General features: G+C 40.6%; 1 protein-coding gene across 3 annotated transcripts in view; it reads right to left on the bottom strand.

The window, feature by feature from the left end:
• LOC133622452 (neural cell adhesion molecule 2-like) overlaps positions 1 to 18,936 on the bottom strand; it is an 801,647-nt gene that overhangs the window by 227,539 nt on the left and 555,172 nt on the right. For all 3 annotated transcript variants that reach the window (XM_061985218.1, XM_061985216.1, XM_061985217.1), the window contains exon 2: positions 11,579 to 11,653. In XM_061985218.1, the coding sequence (XP_061841202.1) occupies positions 11,579 to 11,653 (75 nt within the window). The remainder of the gene's footprint in view (positions 1 to 11,578; positions 11,654 to 18,936) is intronic.

Genomic DNA, 18,936 nt, shown 5'->3' with positions numbered 1-18,936 from the left:
AGTGGTTCACAGAGCCTTATTTTGAATGCGGATTTCGTGTGTATCATTTGGGACAAAAAAGGGAAATATGTGTGCCTAGTCCCTAGAGCTGGGTATCGGTACTCAATACCTTTCAGGTATCGACCGAAACAACCCGATACCAAGTAGTATCGAAACTGCGTCCTTCAAACGATACCTGCAATCGGTTCTTTTTGTACCCAGATCAAGGAAACATTACTGTTTCTATGGTTTTGCTCGCAGCCAATCACTGCAAGCGTTCTTCAATTAAATGCGCCTAGTGATTGGTCCACCACCGCAACAACAATAGTTTGTATGGCGGTAAAGCGGGTTGAAGCAATCCAATCCAATCCAATCCACTTTATTTATATAGCACATTTAAACAAGAAGAGGATTCAAGTTGCACCAGTGGCCCAAAGATGCGAAAGTGGCAAGAAATTGGACGTTTGTTCCGCACACTTTACCGACGAAAGCTATGCTACGACAGAGATGGCAAGAATGTGAGGATATCCTGCGACACTTAAAACAGATGCATTTCCAACGATAAAGTCAAAGAAATCTGCCGCCAGACCCCCATTGAATCTGCCGGAGTGTGTGAGCAATTCAGGGACAAAGGCCCTCGCTACCACGGCAAGCAATGGCGGCAGTTTGTTCCCGCAGACGAGCGAGCTAAACCCCCTATCGACCCTAGCTTCCCTGGCCTGCTGACATCAACTCCAAAACTGGACAGATCAGCTTTCAGGAAAAGAGCGCGGATGAGGGTATGTCTACAGAATATATTAATTGATGAAAATTGGGCTGTCTGCACTCTCAAAGTGCATGTTGTTGCCAAATGTATTTCATAAGCTGTAAACCTAGTTCATAGTTGTTAGTTTCCTTTAATGCCAAACAAACACATACCAATCGTTGGTTAGAAAGCGATCGCCGAATACGTCCTCGCTTTCTCCCGTGTCGCTGGCTGTCGTGTCGTTTTCGTCGGTTTCGCTTGCATACGGTTCAAACCGATATGGCTCAATAGCTTCAGTTTCTTCTTCAATTTCGTTTTCGCTACCTGCCTCCACACTACAACCATCCGTTTCAATACATTCATAATCTGTTGAATCGCTTAAGCCGCTGAAATCCGAGTCTGAATCCGAGCTAATGTCGCTATAGCTTGCTGTTCTTTCCGCCATGTTTGTTTGTGTTGGCTTCACTATGTGACGTCACAGGAAAATGGACGGGTGTTTATAACGATGGTTAAAATCAGGCACTTTGAAGCTTTTTTTTGGGATATTGCGTGATGGGTAAAATTTTGTAAAAAAACTTCGAAAAATATAATAAGCCACTGGGAACTGATTTTTAATGGTTTTATCCATTCTGAAATTGTGATAATGTTCCCCTTTAAACATCTCATCGAGCACGGAGCAAACTTAAGGGTGGAGAACTGTACTGTGTTTACAAAAAAGCCGGCTTCTACAACACCAGTATCGTCGTCGTCATCTCAACAGGACACTGCTCTACCGTCGATAACTTCAGGTAATATATAAATGGTTACTATGTTAACAGTACTCATCCTTTGGACCTGGACCCCGACTTAAACAAGTTGAAAAACTTACCATTTAGTGGTCAATTGTACGGACTGTGTACTTCACTGTGCAACCTACTAATAAAAGTCACAATCAATCAATCAATTGCGTGTTCAAACGTGTATTGTCAATTAAATCGTTTTGGGCATGTCGTAGGCATGTGAGCTAACACTAGCTTAGCTTGCTCGCTAATGACACAGCCGAAATAATACTTTGTTACACATGTTTGTACAGTTATTTAATAAATATTTGAGCACTTTCAAAATGTATCTGTGTAAAACTCTCGAATGTGGAGTGTCAGAATAATTGTATCTAAGTTATCACAAAACTTTGTGTTTGTTATGATCCGCTGCCCGGATCATATTTTCTGTTTACGTTTTCAAGATACTTGTGTTTTTGGTTAGTTTTGGACTCCTTGAGTACCTGTTTTGTACACCTGAGTTTGTTGCCATGGCTGCTTATTATTTTCACCTGCCGCGTTTGTTCCCGACACGCACCTGTTTGTCATCACTGACATTATTATTTAAGCCTGTCCTCCCTGTCATTCGTTCTTGCTTCGTAGTTTGTTTTTATGCAACAGTTGACGACTTCTGGCTCTGTACCTGTTAGCTTCCACGCTAAACTCCTTTTTTACCTTCTAGCTCCCATGCTAGCTCTTTTAGTTTTTGCCTTATGTGCTATGAGCACCCTTTTCTTTGTTCCAGTATAATTTATTCCGGTAAATAAATCATTCCTTTTACCTTCACGCTGTGTCCGAAGTCCGTTGTATCCTGGGAGAACGAAACCCCGCATCACCATGCGCCCCGGTCGTCACAGTACGAAGCAAGAACGAATGACAGGGAGGACAGGCTTAAATAATAATGTCAGTGATGACAAACAGGTGCGTGTCGGGAACAAACGCGGCAGGTGAAAATAATAAGCAGCCATGGCAACAAACTCAGGTGTACAAAACAGGTACTCAAGGAGTCCAAAACTAACCAAAAACACAAGTATCTTGAAAACGTAAACAGAAAATATGATCCGGGCAGCGGATCATAACAGTGTTTCCATGAGTTCCCGGCAAGAGGACAATAATAATAATAATAATGGATTAGATTTTATATTGCGCTTTTCTATTATTAGATACTCAAAGCGCTCACAGAGAAGTGGGAACCCATCATTCATTCACACCTGGTGGTAAGCTACATTTGTAGCCACAGCTGCCCTGGGGTAGACTGACGGAAGCGAGGCTGCCAGTTATCATTCATTTATCATTTATTCACCAGTGTGAGCGGCACCGGGGGCAAGGGTGAAGTGTCCTGCCCAAGGACACAACGGCAAGCGATTTGGATGTCAAGAGGCGGGGAGCGAACCTGCGACCCTCAGGTTTCTGGCACGGCCGCTCTACCCACTACGCCATACCACCCCAAAAGCTGTTTTTAATTCTACCAAGAATAAGGCTTGTAAAACTCCACTGTGTAGGATGGGAAGCAATTTGAAGGTGTTCTGTTTCTTTGATGTATTGTAATCAACAGAAATATATTGTCTTGACCCGAGAACTACAAAGCAGAGATGAAGCAGGACCAGACTCCCCTCCAGGCGACCTTTTCTTTGAACTGTTTTACGACCTTTTCTTTGAACTGTTTGTAATCAAAGGCGATGGCTGTTTACGACCCCCGTACCTTAGAAACAGCTGTTGCCATGTAATCAGGGAAAGTCCAAATAAAAAGAGGAGGCGTACAATCTTTCCTCAGGAGCGTGGTGAGACTGTGCAAAGAGTACAGTCCAGACGTCTCTCCTCAATTGAGCCAAATGTAATTCTGTCTCTGTTTAATTCCTTGCTTCTTGTCTTGTTTAATAGATGCCATCAGTGTTTGAACCTGACAGGTAGGAGTGGTGACAATTACGCAACCCATTGCTTTCTTTCCACATGGTTAATATCGAATGAAGTACTCAGTTGGTATCGGCATTGTTTTAAGGGTCCTGGTATTGGTACTGGTCTCGAAAATTTTTAAACGAAACCCAGCCTTACTTGTCCCACATTAGAATTGTGGATGATGGGCGACATTCCAAAACAAGTGCAGTTCCCCTTTAACTGGGTTCTGTGTAAAAAAGCAGCTTAGAGCCAGATCTCATGTTCCGGCACTGATGAGGTTATTTTGCCGGGACGTCGGTTTGAAAGAGGCTATTGTTTCATAGCTTTCATTGGTTTCATGGTCCTCCTCCGATTGTTTGGTGTCATTTGTGGTAAATCTGTTGCACTCTTTGCTCAAAGATTTATTTTTTCCCCCAGACGTGTCTTTGAGTTGTTTTGTCGCTTCCTGCATTCTATCATCACCGCACTACCTCGACAGTTGTGGTGTAAACAATCGGGCACAAACAAACAGCGTTGTGCATGCAGCAGACAATTCCCTAACTGGGCTTCTTTCCTTTCATGGTTGTGGCCTCCAATACGGATGAATCTGAGCGTGTCAAGCAAGAGCTTCTTATCGCATACCTCCAACACTCTTTTTCAGGCTACGCTTGTCTGTGGGCTGGCAGAGGAGAAAAGGTGAACAGCGGGAGGTGGGTCGGACCTGCCAGCGCCGGCCTCTCTTGATTGGCCGTTTAGGGAGAACAATGAGGGTGAAGAGAATCGGTGATGTGCTATACGAGTCGTCATGGGGTCACAATGTCACTCACCATATGGCGCTTTTGGGCTTACTGGCATTAAAAGAAACAAAATCAGACCCACGGCCTGTGTCGCAAATATGCACACATATAGACAGTGTTGGTGTAAACGCACTTTTTGTGTCTTTTTACGCATTGAAATCAGAAAGGACGAACAATTACGGGACGCGGATTTATTTTATTTTTTTACCGCCCGGTTTGCTTGTTCTATTTTTTTGATTGATTGAAAGATTACGTATATAGCCCTAAATCACGAGTGTCTCAAAGGGCTGCACAAGCCACAGCGACATCCTCGGCTCAGATCCCACATCCGGGCAAGAAAAAACTCAACCCAATGGGATGACAATGAGAAACCTTGGAGAGGACCGCAGATGTGCAATGGACGTCGAGTGGATCTAGCATAATATTGTGAGAGTCCAGTCCATAGTGATATAACATAATAGTGTGAGAGTCCAGTCCATAGTGATCTAACATAATAGTGTGAGAGTCCAGTCCATAGTGATCTAACATAATATTGTGAGAGTCCAGTCCATAGTGATCTAACATAATAGTCTGAGAGTCCAGTCCATAGTGATCCAACATTATAGTTTGAGAGTCCTGTCAATAGTGATCTAACATAATATTGTGAGAGTCCAGTCCATAGTGATCTAACATAATAGTCTGAGAGTCCAGTCCATAGTGATCTAACATAATAATGTGAGAGTTCAGTCCATAGTGATCTAACATCATAGCCTGAGAGTCCAGTCCATAGTTATCTAACCTAATAGTCGGAGAGTCCAGTCCATAGTGATCCAACATAATAGTCTGAGAGTCCAGTCCATAGTGATCTAACATAATAATGTGAGAGTTCAGTCTATAGTGATCTAACATAATAGCCTGAGAGTCCAGTCCATAGTTATCTAACCTAATAGTCGGAGAGTCCAGTCCATAGTGATCTAACATAATAGTCTGAGAGTCCAGTCCATAGTGATCTAACATAATAGTGTGAGAGTCCAGTCCATAGTGATCTAACATAATAGTCTGAAAGTCCAGTCCAAAGTGATCTAACATAATAGTCTGAGAGTCCAGTCCATAGTGATCTAATATAATAGTCTGAGAGTCCAGTACATAGTGATCTAACATAATAGTGTGAGAGTTCAGTCCATAGTGATCTAACATAATAGAGTGAGAGTCCAGTCCATAGTGATCTAACATAATAGTGTTAGTGATCTAACATAATAGTCTGAGGGTCCAGTCCATAGTGATCTAACATAACAGTGTGAGAGTCCAGTCCAAAGTGATCTAACATAATAGTCTGAGAGTCCAGTCCATAGTGATCTAACATAATAGTGTGAGAGTCCAGTCCATAGTGATCTAACATAATAGTGTGAGAGTCCAGTCCACAGTGATCTAACATAATAGTGTGAGAGTCCAGTCCATAGTGATCTAACATAATAGTGTGAGAGTCCAGTCCATAGTGATCTAACATAATAGTCTGAGAGTCCAGTCCATAGTGATCTAACATAATATTGTGAAAGTCCAGTCCACAGTGATCTAATATAATAGTGTGAGAGTCCAGTCCATAGTGATCTAACATAATCATCTGAGAGTCCAGTTCATAGTGATCTAACATAATAGTCTGGGAGTCCAGTCCATAGTGATCTAACATAACAGTGTGAGAGTCCAGTCCATAGTGATCTAACATAATAGTCTGAGAGTCTAGTCCATAGTGATCTAACATAATAGTCTGAGAGTCCAGTCCATAGTGATCTAACATACTAGTCTGGGAGTCCAGTCCATAGTGATCTAACATAACAGTGTGAGAGTCCAGTCCATAGTGATCTAACATAATAGTGTTAGTGATCTAACATAATAGTCTGAGAGTCCAGTCCATAGTGATCTAACATAACAGTGTGAGAGTCCAGTCCAAAGTGATCTAACATAATAGTCTGAGAGTCCAGTCCATAGTGATCTAACATAATAGTGTGAGAGTCCAGTCCATAGTGATCTAACATAATAGTGTGAGAGTCCAGTCCACAGTGATCTAACATAATAGTGTGAGAGTCCAGTCCATAGTGGATCTAACATAATAGTGTGAGAGTCCAGTCCATAGTGATCTAACATAATAGTCTGAGAGTCCAGTCCATAGTGATCTAACATAATATTGTGAAAGTCCAGTCCACAGTGATCTAATATAATAGTGTGAGAGTCCAGTCCATAGTGATCTAACATAATCATCTGAGAGTCCAGTTCATAGTGATCTAACATAATAGTCTGGGAGTCCAGTCCATAGTGATCTAACATAACAGTGTGAGAGTCCAGTCCATAGTGATCTAACATAATAGTCTGAGAGTCCAGTCCATAGTGATCTAACATAATAGTCTGAGAGTCCAGTCCATAGTGATCTAACATACTAGTCTGGGAGTCCAGTCCATAGTGATCTAACATAACAGTGTGAGAGTCCAGTCCATAGTGATCTAACATAATAGTGTTAGTGATCTAACATAATAGTCTGAGAGTCCAGTCCATAGTGATCTAACATAACAGTGTGAGAGTCCAGTCCAAAGTGATCTAACATAATAGTCTGAGAGTCCAGTCCATAGTGATCTAACATAATAGTGTGAGAGTCCAGTCCATAGTGATCTAACATAATAGTGTGAGAGTCCAGTCCACAGTGATCTAACATAATAGTGTGAGAGTCCAGTCCATAGTGGATCTAACATAATAGTGTGAGAGGCCAGTCCATAGTGATCTAACATAATAGTCTGAGAGTCCAGTCCATAGTGATCTAACATAATATTGTGAAAGTCCAGTCCACAGTGATCTAAAATAATAGTGTGAGAGTCCAGTCCATAGTGATCTAACATAATCATCTGAGAGTCCAGTTCATAGTGATCTAACATAATAGTCTGGGAGTCCAGTCCATAGTGATCTAACATAACAGTGTGAGAGTCCAGTCCATAGTGATCTAACATAATAGTCTGAGAGTCCAGTCCATAGTGATCTAACATAATAGTCTGAGAGTCCAGTCCATAGTGATCTAACATACTAGTCTGGGAGTCCAGTCCATAGTGATCTAACATAACAGTGTGAGAGTCCAGTCCATAGTGATCTAACATAATAGTGTGAGAGTCCAGTCCATAGTTATCTAACATAATAGTGTGAGAGTCCAGTCCATAGTGATCTAACATAATAGTCTGAGAGTCCAGTCCATAGTGATCTAACATACTAGTCTGGGAGTCCAGTCCATAGTGATCTAACACAACAGTCTGAGAGTCCAGTCCATAGTGATCTAACATAATAGTGTGAGAGTCCAGTCCATAGTGATCTAACATAATAGTGTGAGAGTCCAGTCCATAGTGATCTAACATAATAGTGTGAGAGTCCAATCCATAGTGATCTAACATTAATAGTCTGAGAGTCCAGTCCATAGTGATCTAACATAATAGTCTGAGAGTCCAGTCCAGTCCATAGTGATCTAACATAATAGTCTGAGAGTCCAGTCCATAGTGATCTAACATAATAGTGTGAGAGTCCAGTCCATAGTGATCTAACATAATAGTCTGAGAGTCCAGTCCATAGTGATCTAACATAATAGTGTGAGAGTCCAGTCCATAGTGATCTAACATAATATTGTGAGAGTCCAGTCCATAGTGATCTAACATAATAGAGTGAGAGTCCAGTCCATAGTGATCTAACATAATAGTGTGAGAGTCTAGTCCATAGTGATCTAACATAATAGTCTGAGAGTCCAGTCCATAGTGATCTAACATAATAGTGTGAGAGTCCAGTCCATAGTGATGTAACATAATAGTGTGAGAGTCCAATACATAGTGATCTAACATTAATAGTCTGAGAGTCCAGTCCATAGTGATCTAACATAATAGTCTGAGAGTCCAGTCCAGTCCATAGTGATCTAACATAATAGTCTGAGAGTCCAGTCCATAGTGATCTAACATAATAGTGTGAGAGTCCAGTCCATAGTGATCTAACATAATAGTCTGAGAGTCCAGTCCATAGTGATCTAACATAATAGTGTGAGAGTCCAGTCCATAGTGATCTAACATAATATTGTGAGAGTCCAGTCCATAGTGATCTAACATAATAGTGTGAGAGTCCAGTCCATAGTGATCTAACATAATAGTGTGAGAGTCTAGTCCATAGTGATCTAACATAATAGTCTGAGAGTCCAGTCAATAGTGATCTAACATAATAGTGTGAGAGTCCAGTCCATAGTGATGTAACATAACAGTGTGAGAGTCCAGTCCATAGTGATCTAACATAATAGTGTGAGTCCAGTCCATAGTGAGCTAACATAATAGTATGAGAGTCCAGTCCATAGTGATCTAACATAACAGTGTGAGAGTCCAGTCCATAGTGATCTAACATACTAGTCTGAGAGTTCAGTCCATAGTGATCAAACATAATATTGTGAGAGTCCAGTCCATAGTGAGCTAACATAATAGTCTGAGAGTCCAGTCCATAGTGATCTAACATAACAGTGTGAGAGTCCGGTCCATAGTGATCTAATATACTAGTCTGGGAGTCCAGTCCATAGTGGTCTAACATAATAGTCTGAGAGTCCAGTCCATAGTGGTCTAACATAATAGTCTGAGAGTCCAGTCCATAGTGATCTAACATACTAGTCTGGGAGTCCAGTCCATAGTGATCTAAAATAACAGTGTGAGAGTCCAGTCCATAGTGATCTAACATAATAGTCTGGGAGTCCAGTCCATAGTTATCTAACATAATAGTGTGAGAGTCCAGTCCATAGTGGATCCAACATAATAGTGTGAGAGTCCAGTCCATAGTGATCTAACATAATAGTCAGTTTGTGACGTGTGTAACAAGGTGTGCTTGTTTTATGTCTCTGTGAGGAGCGACAAGAAAGAGTGAGAAAAGCCTGCAGTGCTAAAAGCAACTGCGTGAGACCGTATACTGGAATACTCACGATATAATCAGTTTCTACATCGCACAGAGACAAACCCGCGATATATCGACTAAATTCGATATATTGCCCAGCCCTAGTGTAAAGTCAACCTTTTTGACTTCATCCTGTACCATGTCCCCAGTAAATTAGTTGTTTTAGTCTTCATGGAAACTTCACTTGTATCTCCCGCTGAAGCGACATCGTTCGAGGCTGGAGACAGGCTAGCTGTTAGCTTCAAGCTAACCAGCACCCGACCAGACTCCTCCACCCCAAAAACATACTTTGCAGTTCAACATACGGGGTGAATATGTGCCATTTGAAGTGTTTAAGAAAAACTAAGAAAAAGTTGCAATGTTGACTAATAAAACAAAGCTGTTTTTTTCTTTAAAACTGTCATTGCTCAAAACATAATATTGAATCAAAACCAATGTTTTTTTACAAACCCCGTTTCCATATGAGTTGGGAAATTGTGTTATATGCAAATATAAACACAATACAATGATTTGCAAATTCTTTTCAACCCATATTCAGTTGAATGTACTACAAAGACAAGATATTTGATGTTCAAACTCATAAACTTTATTTTTTTTTTGCAAATAATAATTCACTTAGAATTTCATGGCTGCAACACGTGCCAAAGTAGTTGGGAAAGGGCATGTTCACCACTGTGTTACATGACCTTTCCTTTTAACAACACTCAGTAAACGTTTGGGAACTGAGGAGACACATTTTTTAAGCTTCTCAGGTGGAATTTTTTCCCATTCTTGCTTGATATACAGCTTAAGTTGTTCAACAGTCCGGGGGGTCTCCGTTGTGGTATTTTAGGCTTCATAATGCGCCACACATTTTCAATGGGAGACAGGTCTGGACTACAGACAGGCCAGTCTAGTACCCACACTCTTTTACTATGAAGCCACGTTGATGTAACACGTGGCTTGGCATTGTCTTGCTGAAATAAGCAGGGGCGTCCATGGTAACGTTGCTTGGATGGCAACATATGTTGCTCCAAAACCTGTATGTACCTTTCAGCATTAATGGTGCCTTCACAGATGTGTATGTTACCCATGCCTTGGGCACTAATACACCCCCATACCATCACAGATGCTGGCTTTTCAACTTTGCGCCTATAACAATCCGGATGGTTCTTTTCCTCTTTGGTCCGGAGGACACGACGTCCACAGTTTCCAAAAACAATTTGAAATGTGGACTCGTCAGACCACAGAACACTTTTCCACTTTGTATCAGTCCATCTTAGATGAGCTCGGGCCCAGCGAAGCCGACGGCGTTTCTGGGTGTTGTTGATAAACGGTTTTCGCCTTGCATAGGAGAGTTTTAACTTGCACTTACAGATGTAGCAACCAACTGTAGTTACTGACAGTGGGTTTCTGAAGTGTTCCTGAGCCCATGTGGTGATATCCTTTACACACTGATGTCGCTTGTTGATGCAGTACAGCCTGAGGGATCGAAGGTCACGGGCTTAGCTGCTTACGTGCAGTGATTTCTCCAGATTCTCTGAACCCTTTGATGATATTACGGACCGTAGATGGTGAAATCCCTAAATTCCTTGCAAAAGCTGGTTGAGAAAGGTTTTTCTTAAACTGTTCAACATTTTGCTCACGCATTTGTTGACAAAGTGGTGACCCTCGCCCCATCCTTGTTTGTGAATGACTGAGCATTTCATGGAATCTACTTTTATACCCAATCATGGCACCCACCTGTTCCCAATTTGCCTGTTCACCTGTGGGATGTTCCAAATAAGTGTTTGATGAGCAATCCTCAACTTTATCAGTATTTATTGCCACCTTTCCCAACTTCTTCGTCACGTGTTGTTGGCATCAAATTCTAAAGTTAATGATTATTTGCAAAAAAATAAAATGTTTATCAGTTTGAACATCAAATATGTTGTCTCTGTAGCATATTCAACTGAATATGGGTTGAAAATGGTTTGCAAATCATTGTATTCCGTTTATATTTACATCTAACACAATTTCCCAACTCATATGGAAACGGGGTTTGTATGAATTATTGACCTATCCAAGGCTCCGATTACTTCACATCAAATATTCCACTTTGAAAAAGATTTTGCATATTTTGCGTGTTTGCCATAGAAAAAACATAGTTGTCTTTGACAAAAAGGGCAGAAAACAAGCAAACAAAAAAACGGACAGATCTGAAGTTGATGTAGACTCTAGAGATTTAAGCGTTAGATAAATAATGTATGTATGCCCTGGCACACCATTATCATCATTTCGCAATTTTGACAACCTTTTTCCAAAACAAAATATAGAATGTGAGATATAACAGGATAATGCATACATTTATCATTTGTTTTCAAAACGCTTACAAAAAAGTGGGACTCCAAAAATTTACTGTGGGACCCCATTATTATGGGGTCCCCAATTTGAAAATTCCCAGCGCCAACACTGCATATAGAGTAACAAGTGTGGGGGTGGTGTACCTGTACAGATGAAGAACTTGGACTCTCCGACACTTAACTCCACCTTGTTCAAGGATATGGAAACCTGCAGGGCGGCTGTAGGACACAAAGACAAACAGAAAAGCAGACATTTTTAGTTACTTCTCAGCAGGTAGTGAGAAAAAGACGCCATACATGTTAATATAACATTGATACTAGGGCTTTGAATAGAATAGAATAGAAAGTACTTTATTGATCCCTGGGGGAAATTCAGCACCACAGTTCGCTCACAATAGACAATAATAATAATACATAATATATATAATATATTATATATATATACTATATAATATATGAATAATATAAATATATTCTACATATATTCTACATTTATGTGCAGTCAAGGAACATATGCATTATACAGTCTGATGGCTGTTGGTATCATTGGGCACCAGACTATTCCATTCAACAAAACTTGATTCTCGATTCAAAAGGATTCCCGATTCAAAATGTATACTTTTTTTTAACAACATTAGATGCCAGTTCTATGATTAACTACATTCCTCCATAAAATAGACAGCAGCTCTGATAAATGTATATACTACTTAAAAGAAAACTGGTTTTGTTTGATAACATTTTACCTAATCAAAAGTGGCTGAACAGGACAGATTTTTGAAAAAAATAAATAAAATAAATCAATAAAATCAATTTTGGATCTTTTTGAATTGATTAAGACAAATCATTCAAAAATAACAACGATGCTTGAATCTAATTAAGATTGTCTAAGACAGGGGTGTCAAACTAATTTTAGATCAGGGGGCCACATGGAGAAAAAAACTACTCCAAAGTGGGCCGGACTGGTAAAATCACGGCACGATAACTTAAAAATAAAGACAACTTCATAATATGTTCTTAGTTTAAAAATAGAGCAAGCACATTCTGAAATTGTACAAATCATAATGTTGTTTGTTTTGTTTTTTTACAATTACCTATTGTGGTTAATAGTTTTGTATCTTTATTTGTCGTTATTTATACTTTCTGAATAAGTTATGTGATAATGTTCATCAGTCAACTCATTGGTGTTAATTTTCAATCTATCAAGATAAAAAAAAATGTATATCAAAATCAAATTACAGGATGCTATGTATGTAGTTTGCTCATTTTCCTCGATTTGTTTTATTTTGTACATATGTAGCATCATCTACAAAGATACAAATACTTGCTATTGTGACATCCAGTGGACACATTTAGAACAGCAGTTTCTTTCCTTCAATAATTTCAGGTTCATTTTTATACTTCGCAAACTCATCCCGCGGTCCGGATAAAACCTTTTCGCGGGCCTGATCCGGCTCTCGGGTCGTACGTTTGACACCCCTGGTCTAAGACAACCTACACCCCCTATCAAAAATCCAAAATGGTTTGTTCCACCTTGGTAGCGGCAAACATAGCAAGGAACACTTCACGCACCACGGACGTCATAACGTCAACAAAGTTCAAACTTAAGCATTCACACACAGCAACAGCATTTTGGGACAACGACGACGTGATAGAAGAAATGTGAACATAAAATAAATCCATCTGGGGCAGCGTAGGAGAAAGTTAAGAGCAATTTTCACTTTTGTATCTGATTTGCCGTAAATGTGGTGCGTTCAAAGACCCCGGATTAAAGTTAAAATTAGAGGCGTTACTAGTTCCTAACGACAGGGGGAGACTAAACTCAAAGGAGATGCACCAATAATATTGATGTATTATTATGATTCATATTTATATTCACATCTGCGGTCCCTTCCAAGGTTTCTCATTGTAGCCCATTGGGTTGAGTTTTTTTCTTGCCCTGATGTAGGATCTGAGCCGAGGATGTCGTTGTGGCTTGTGCAGCCCTTTGAGACACTCGTGATTTAGGGCTATATAAGTAAATAATCTTTAATCGATTGATTGATTGATTGATTGATTGATATTATCCACAGAGTCTATGCGTATCAGCTAATCTCTACACTTTGATATAAAGAAAAACTTGACAGATGTACTGTGTAATCTACATTTTTATCTATTCTTCACAATAAATTTGTTTTCACTTTATAAACGAATCCAAATTATTTAGAGGGTTAATAATAATGTTCTAGATATGTTAATCCCAAAATTGCATGATTTCACATGATATTACAGGACTATTTGTTTCATGTATTTTGCTGTATCTCCTGTCCAACACTATTATTATTCTTTCCATTTCCTGTTTTCCTCCATATGCCACCACTTTAGTCTAAACGCTGGCTCCCTCACCTGTCCGTGATTGGCAAACAGGTCTCGCCACTGCCTGGTTGCCAATCAGGCTGCTTCTGATGTTCTGGACTGGGCTGGATCATGCTGCATAGCTTTCCCTGGGCTTCCTGTGCACTTCCCTGCTGCACTATGTTTGATATGTCATTAAATCAATTTTCACCTGTACTTCAACTGTCATGTCAGCATCCTAGGATCAGAACCGTGACACGAAACGTGTCAATCATTAAAAAAGTCAAAAACTAATTAAGGTTTTACATGTGTTTTAAAAAAGCTGGTTTCAACCAAATCCATGCATTAATGTGTTTTTAGTGCTTGTAGACATGACCAAGTGTGTGTGTAAGGGGTAGCAACGTCGGGCTCAGGTTGGGATGGGTGGCTTACATTGCACAACAGCTCGATGAGTTAACTGCAGACCTGGGGCCTTGTGAATTTAGCGTGTGTACTCACAAAACGTCTTATTTCGTGGCAAAGAAGTGACGTATCAAGACTGGACTGAACGTGGAAATGTGAGGTGCTTCACAACAACTTCATGCAATGCTTTTTTTGGCAACACACAGAGGTGGCTGTTCAAGCTTTGCCAACCGTTGATTCCAACAATGTTAAAGATCAAGGCAAGAACACAAAACTCTTTTTTTTTCGCCAATGCATTTAATGCATCACTTCATATTCGAGAATAAGTCTATTAATTTATCTAGGCAACTATTTTGCTACCTACTGCTGTCACACTGTGTTCTTGTGACTCTAGCACAGCTAGGCCAGTCGGGGTGACAGCTGGTGGTTGCTACCGCAAATAGCTCTCCTGGGTTGTAATAATAAATTGAGTAATCAAACCTGAGCCAAAGTATTTCACATCCTTTTTGATATGCTAGAACATGGGTGTCAAACTCTGGCCGTCGGGCCAAATTTGGCCCGTGAGGCGATATCAAATTAACACTAGACCTGGCGCGCCGATCATATACAGCGGCGGTGCCGCGGTACACCGCTAATTCTCATACTTGCCAAACCTCCCGGGAGACTCCCAAATTTCAGTGCCCCCACGTAGAACAGTAACATCCCCTTTTAGTCCAGTCCAACAAGTACTGGCCCAGATATATATAATATGTGCGGCTTTAGTACGCACACAGAAGTGAATGCAACGCATACTTGATCTTCAGCGATACAGGTTACACTGAGGGTGCCACTATAAAAAACCTTTAACATTGTTAGAAATATACACCACACTGTGAATCCACACCAAACAAGAATGACAAACACATTTCGGGAGAACATCCGCACAGTAACACAACATAAACACAACAGAACAAATACCCAGAACCCTTTGCAGCACTAACTCTTCCGGGACGCTACAAGGTGTGTGTGTGTGTGTGGGGGGGGGTGGGAGTGGGGGGCGGGGCGGCGAGGTTTGGAGGTAGCGGGGATGTATATTGTAGCGTCCAGGTGTTGTGCCGGATAATGCACCCCCGGCATAGAATGCACCCCCTGACGGGAGTGTTATATCAACTAAAGCCCACACTTAAAGTTTTATTTGAAAAAGTTATTTAATAAGAAGCCAAAAGTGCAAAAACAGTAATGTTCGTGTTGGAGGAGTTGTGAATGAATGAAATATGAAATCCGTGCTGCAGTCGCTGCTGGGCCACAACCTTAGGTACACCTGCAGACTGCAGCACGGATTTCATATTCCAACCCGAACATTATTGTTTTTGCACTTTTGGCTTCTTATTAAATAACTTTTTCAAATAGATTCAATCTTGCACGTGGAAACTTTAAGTGTGGGCTTTAGTTGATACAACACTCCCGTCAGGGGGTGCATTCTACACCGGGGGTGCATTATCGGGTACAACACCTGAAGAGTTAGTACTGCAAAGGGTTCTGGGTATTTGTTCTGTTGTGTTTATGTTGTGTTACTGTGCGGATGTTCTCCCAAAATGTGTTTGTCATTGTTGTTTGGTGTGGATTCACAGGGTGGCGTATATTTCTAACAATGTTAAAGTTGCTTAAACGGCCACTCTCAGTGTAAACTGTATCGCTGTTGATGACGTATGCTTTGCATTTACGTGTGTGTGCGTAAAGGAGCCGCTCATATCTTGTGACTGGGCGGGCATGTTGTTAGAAGGGATGAAAAGCGGACGTGACGTCAGCTCGTAGAGGACGTTAAAAGCAGTGCCTGTAAGGCACGCCCCCAAGATTGTGGAATACGAGAAATAATGACTGATGAACACCTTCGTTCGATAATGAGGGTTGCCTCAGCTCAAAGCCCTGAGCCCCGACATTAATGAACCAGCATCCAAGAAAAGATGTCAGGTATCTGGCTTGGGCACATCAGATTAGATCAGTGTGTTGCAAACTGAGCCGTTTAAAGTCCTGAATGGTTGGTTTATTCATTATTTTATTTTCAAATTGATTAGCCTGTGGAAAAAGTTAATCTTACTATTTACCTCAGAAGGCTGCAAATAGAAAAGAGGCATTCAATTTTTATTTAAATTGTATTTGATTTGCCATTGATACTTTTTAGTTTTGCATGTCACTATAAAGTTATATAATCCTTGCTTGTTCAATATTTAATGCAAAACTTGTTTGGGTCCCTATTAAAAGGTTAATTTGTTCAACCTTGGCCCGCGGCTTTAAATGTTGGCCCACTCTGTATTTGAGTTTGACACCCCTGTGCTAGAATGTTAAAATTCAAAAGATTTCAAAACAAATATTACATAATTTTCATATGAAACTCTAATCTGGCTGTGAGCAGGCTACTGTGTATTTTGTATATTACACAAATTGTATCTATTTTGGGGGTCGCCCACATGTGCTCCCACCTCTTCTAAAGTTTCACGAAAAATTGCAGCCTCTATTTTTGTTAAACTTATTCTTCACCTTCTTCCTGACGTAGTACCACCTATTTCTTATTTGTTCCAGTTCTCGAACTCCTCAGCATTGGCAGCCTCGCATTTTTAATCCCACTCAAAACCCTCTTTCGTTCGCTGAAAACGCCAGAGGACAGCGTGCCCAAGAGCATATTTTACCACACCTTCACTTCAGCCAGAGGCACCTCCTACTCCTTGTGGATGAATTCCTCAACTTTCCCTGTCTTGCTCCTTTTCTTTGTTTTCTGAATGTGCATAGTGTGGGATCTCAGGTGCATGGCTATTCTGAATGGGGGGCATGGACAGAGAGTGGCCAGCCACTCCAACATGTGCGCTCAGGTCCACGTTGATTGGGATGTACAAAATAAATGTTCTTGGAATAATGCGTGTGCACTAGTGTTGTCCCGACACCAATATTTTGGTACCGGTACTGGTACCAAAATTATTTTGATAATTTTCTAAATAAAAATTGCATTATTGGCTTTATTTTAACACAAAATCGCAGGGTACATTAAACATATGTTTATTATTGCAAGTTTGTCCTTAATAAAAATAGTGAACATACAAGACAACTTGTCTTTTAGTAGTAAGTAAACAAACAAAGGTTCCTAGTTAGTCTGCTGACGTATGCAGTAACATATTGTGTCATTTTCCGTTCTATTATTTTGTCAACATTGAAGGACAAACTGTAAAAAATTATTATGCATCTACTTGTTCATTTACTGTTAATATCTGCTTACTTTCTCTTCTAACATGTTCTATCTACACTTCTGTTAAAATGTAATAATAATCTATTCTTCAGTTGTTTGGATGCTTACCACACATTTTCGTATCAATCCGATACCAAGTTGTTACAGGATCATACATTGGTCATACTCAAAGTCCTCATGTGTCCAGGGACATATTTCCTGAATTTATAAACATAACATAAATTTAAAAAAATCAAAAGAAGATGTTGTGATGCCAAAAAAATACCGACGTAATCATAGTACTATCGACTAGATACGCTCTTGTATTTGGTATCATTACAGTGAATGTTAGGTGTAAATCCATCAATGGCGTTTGTTTACATTTTGACGCCGGTGAGCTACGGTGTGTAGTAAGAAACATTCTTTATTTGTCGCCATGGAGGCGAGGATTAGTGATTTAGAAGTAGCTAAAACACTGCAGATTGCGGATGGACGTTAGCTGCTAGCTAGCTAGCCATGTCTTCAAGCACCTCTTCCTGTGGGCCTTTCAGTGTTATAACTTCACCTTTATCGTTAGTTTTTAAGCCAAAATGCGTCCGTTCTCCCTTTTTTGTCTACACACTGTGTCTGCTTGTAAGTACTCTGTGATTGTGCGCTGCCGAACATGCTCGTAAGCCAGCAATGACACGACATGACGTGACGGCGACTGGGACGCAAGGGGCTGGTTGACCGGTACTTTTCGGAGGCAGTATAGTACCGAATATGATTCATTAGTATCACGGTACTATACTAATACTGGTATACCGTACAACCCTAGGGCGCATATTTGAATGCATCTGAATTTGTTTGTGCATCATGCCTTTCTGAAGTCTCAAGGCTTCAAAAAAGGTGCAATGAGAGCAAACATTTACAACAACAGAGCTTTCTCAATGAGACAGTCTGCAAATTCATGCATCTGCACTCTATGTATAGAGTGAGATGGGCAGCAAAGAAGCCAATTGCAGAAAATAGCTCAATATCTCCGCAATTTTTCTCCGGGGAGAAAAGTGTGCGTGTGCAGACTTTATTACGTCGCCAACAACCAGTCGAGGCGCATGTCAGGACATAAGAGGTTGATAAAGATCCATTCTCCACAGTGAGATACCACCTAAATATGGTAGGATGCAGAAAAGGAGGATAGTGTTAGCATGGCAACAGCAAGCGTGAGCTGTGAGTGGGTCTTTGTGTCTACTGTAATGAGACACAGCATTGAATGAAACCAGGCTTTTTTTTTTCTTTTTTTTTTCCACGAGGCAACTCACACATCCGTTGAATAATAAGCCTGCTCAAGCCTGCTCAAGTGGAGATTGATTCGACACAACGCAGGAAACTTAACAGTGGCGCTCACAGCACTAGTCAATAATCAATGCAGCAGCTCAGAGGAAAAGGCTGCAGCAACACACACACACACACACACACACACACTCAAAACAGCTCCAAGAGTTATCAGCAGAATCCATCGACTGTGAAGCACAGCCACCAACAGAGGGCAGTAGAGGGGCACTGACACTTTCGCCTGAGGAGAGTTGAGCTG

This window comes from Nerophis lumbriciformis, linkage group LG23 (genome assembly GCF_033978685.3).
Source record: "Nerophis lumbriciformis linkage group LG23, RoL_Nlum_v2.1, whole genome shotgun sequence".
In the NCBI taxonomy this organism is placed as follows: domain Eukaryota; kingdom Metazoa; phylum Chordata; class Actinopteri; order Syngnathiformes; family Syngnathidae; genus Nerophis; species Nerophis lumbriciformis.
Note: the sequence above shows the minus strand (reverse complement) of the source record. Positions and strands in the feature narration are given on the sequence as shown.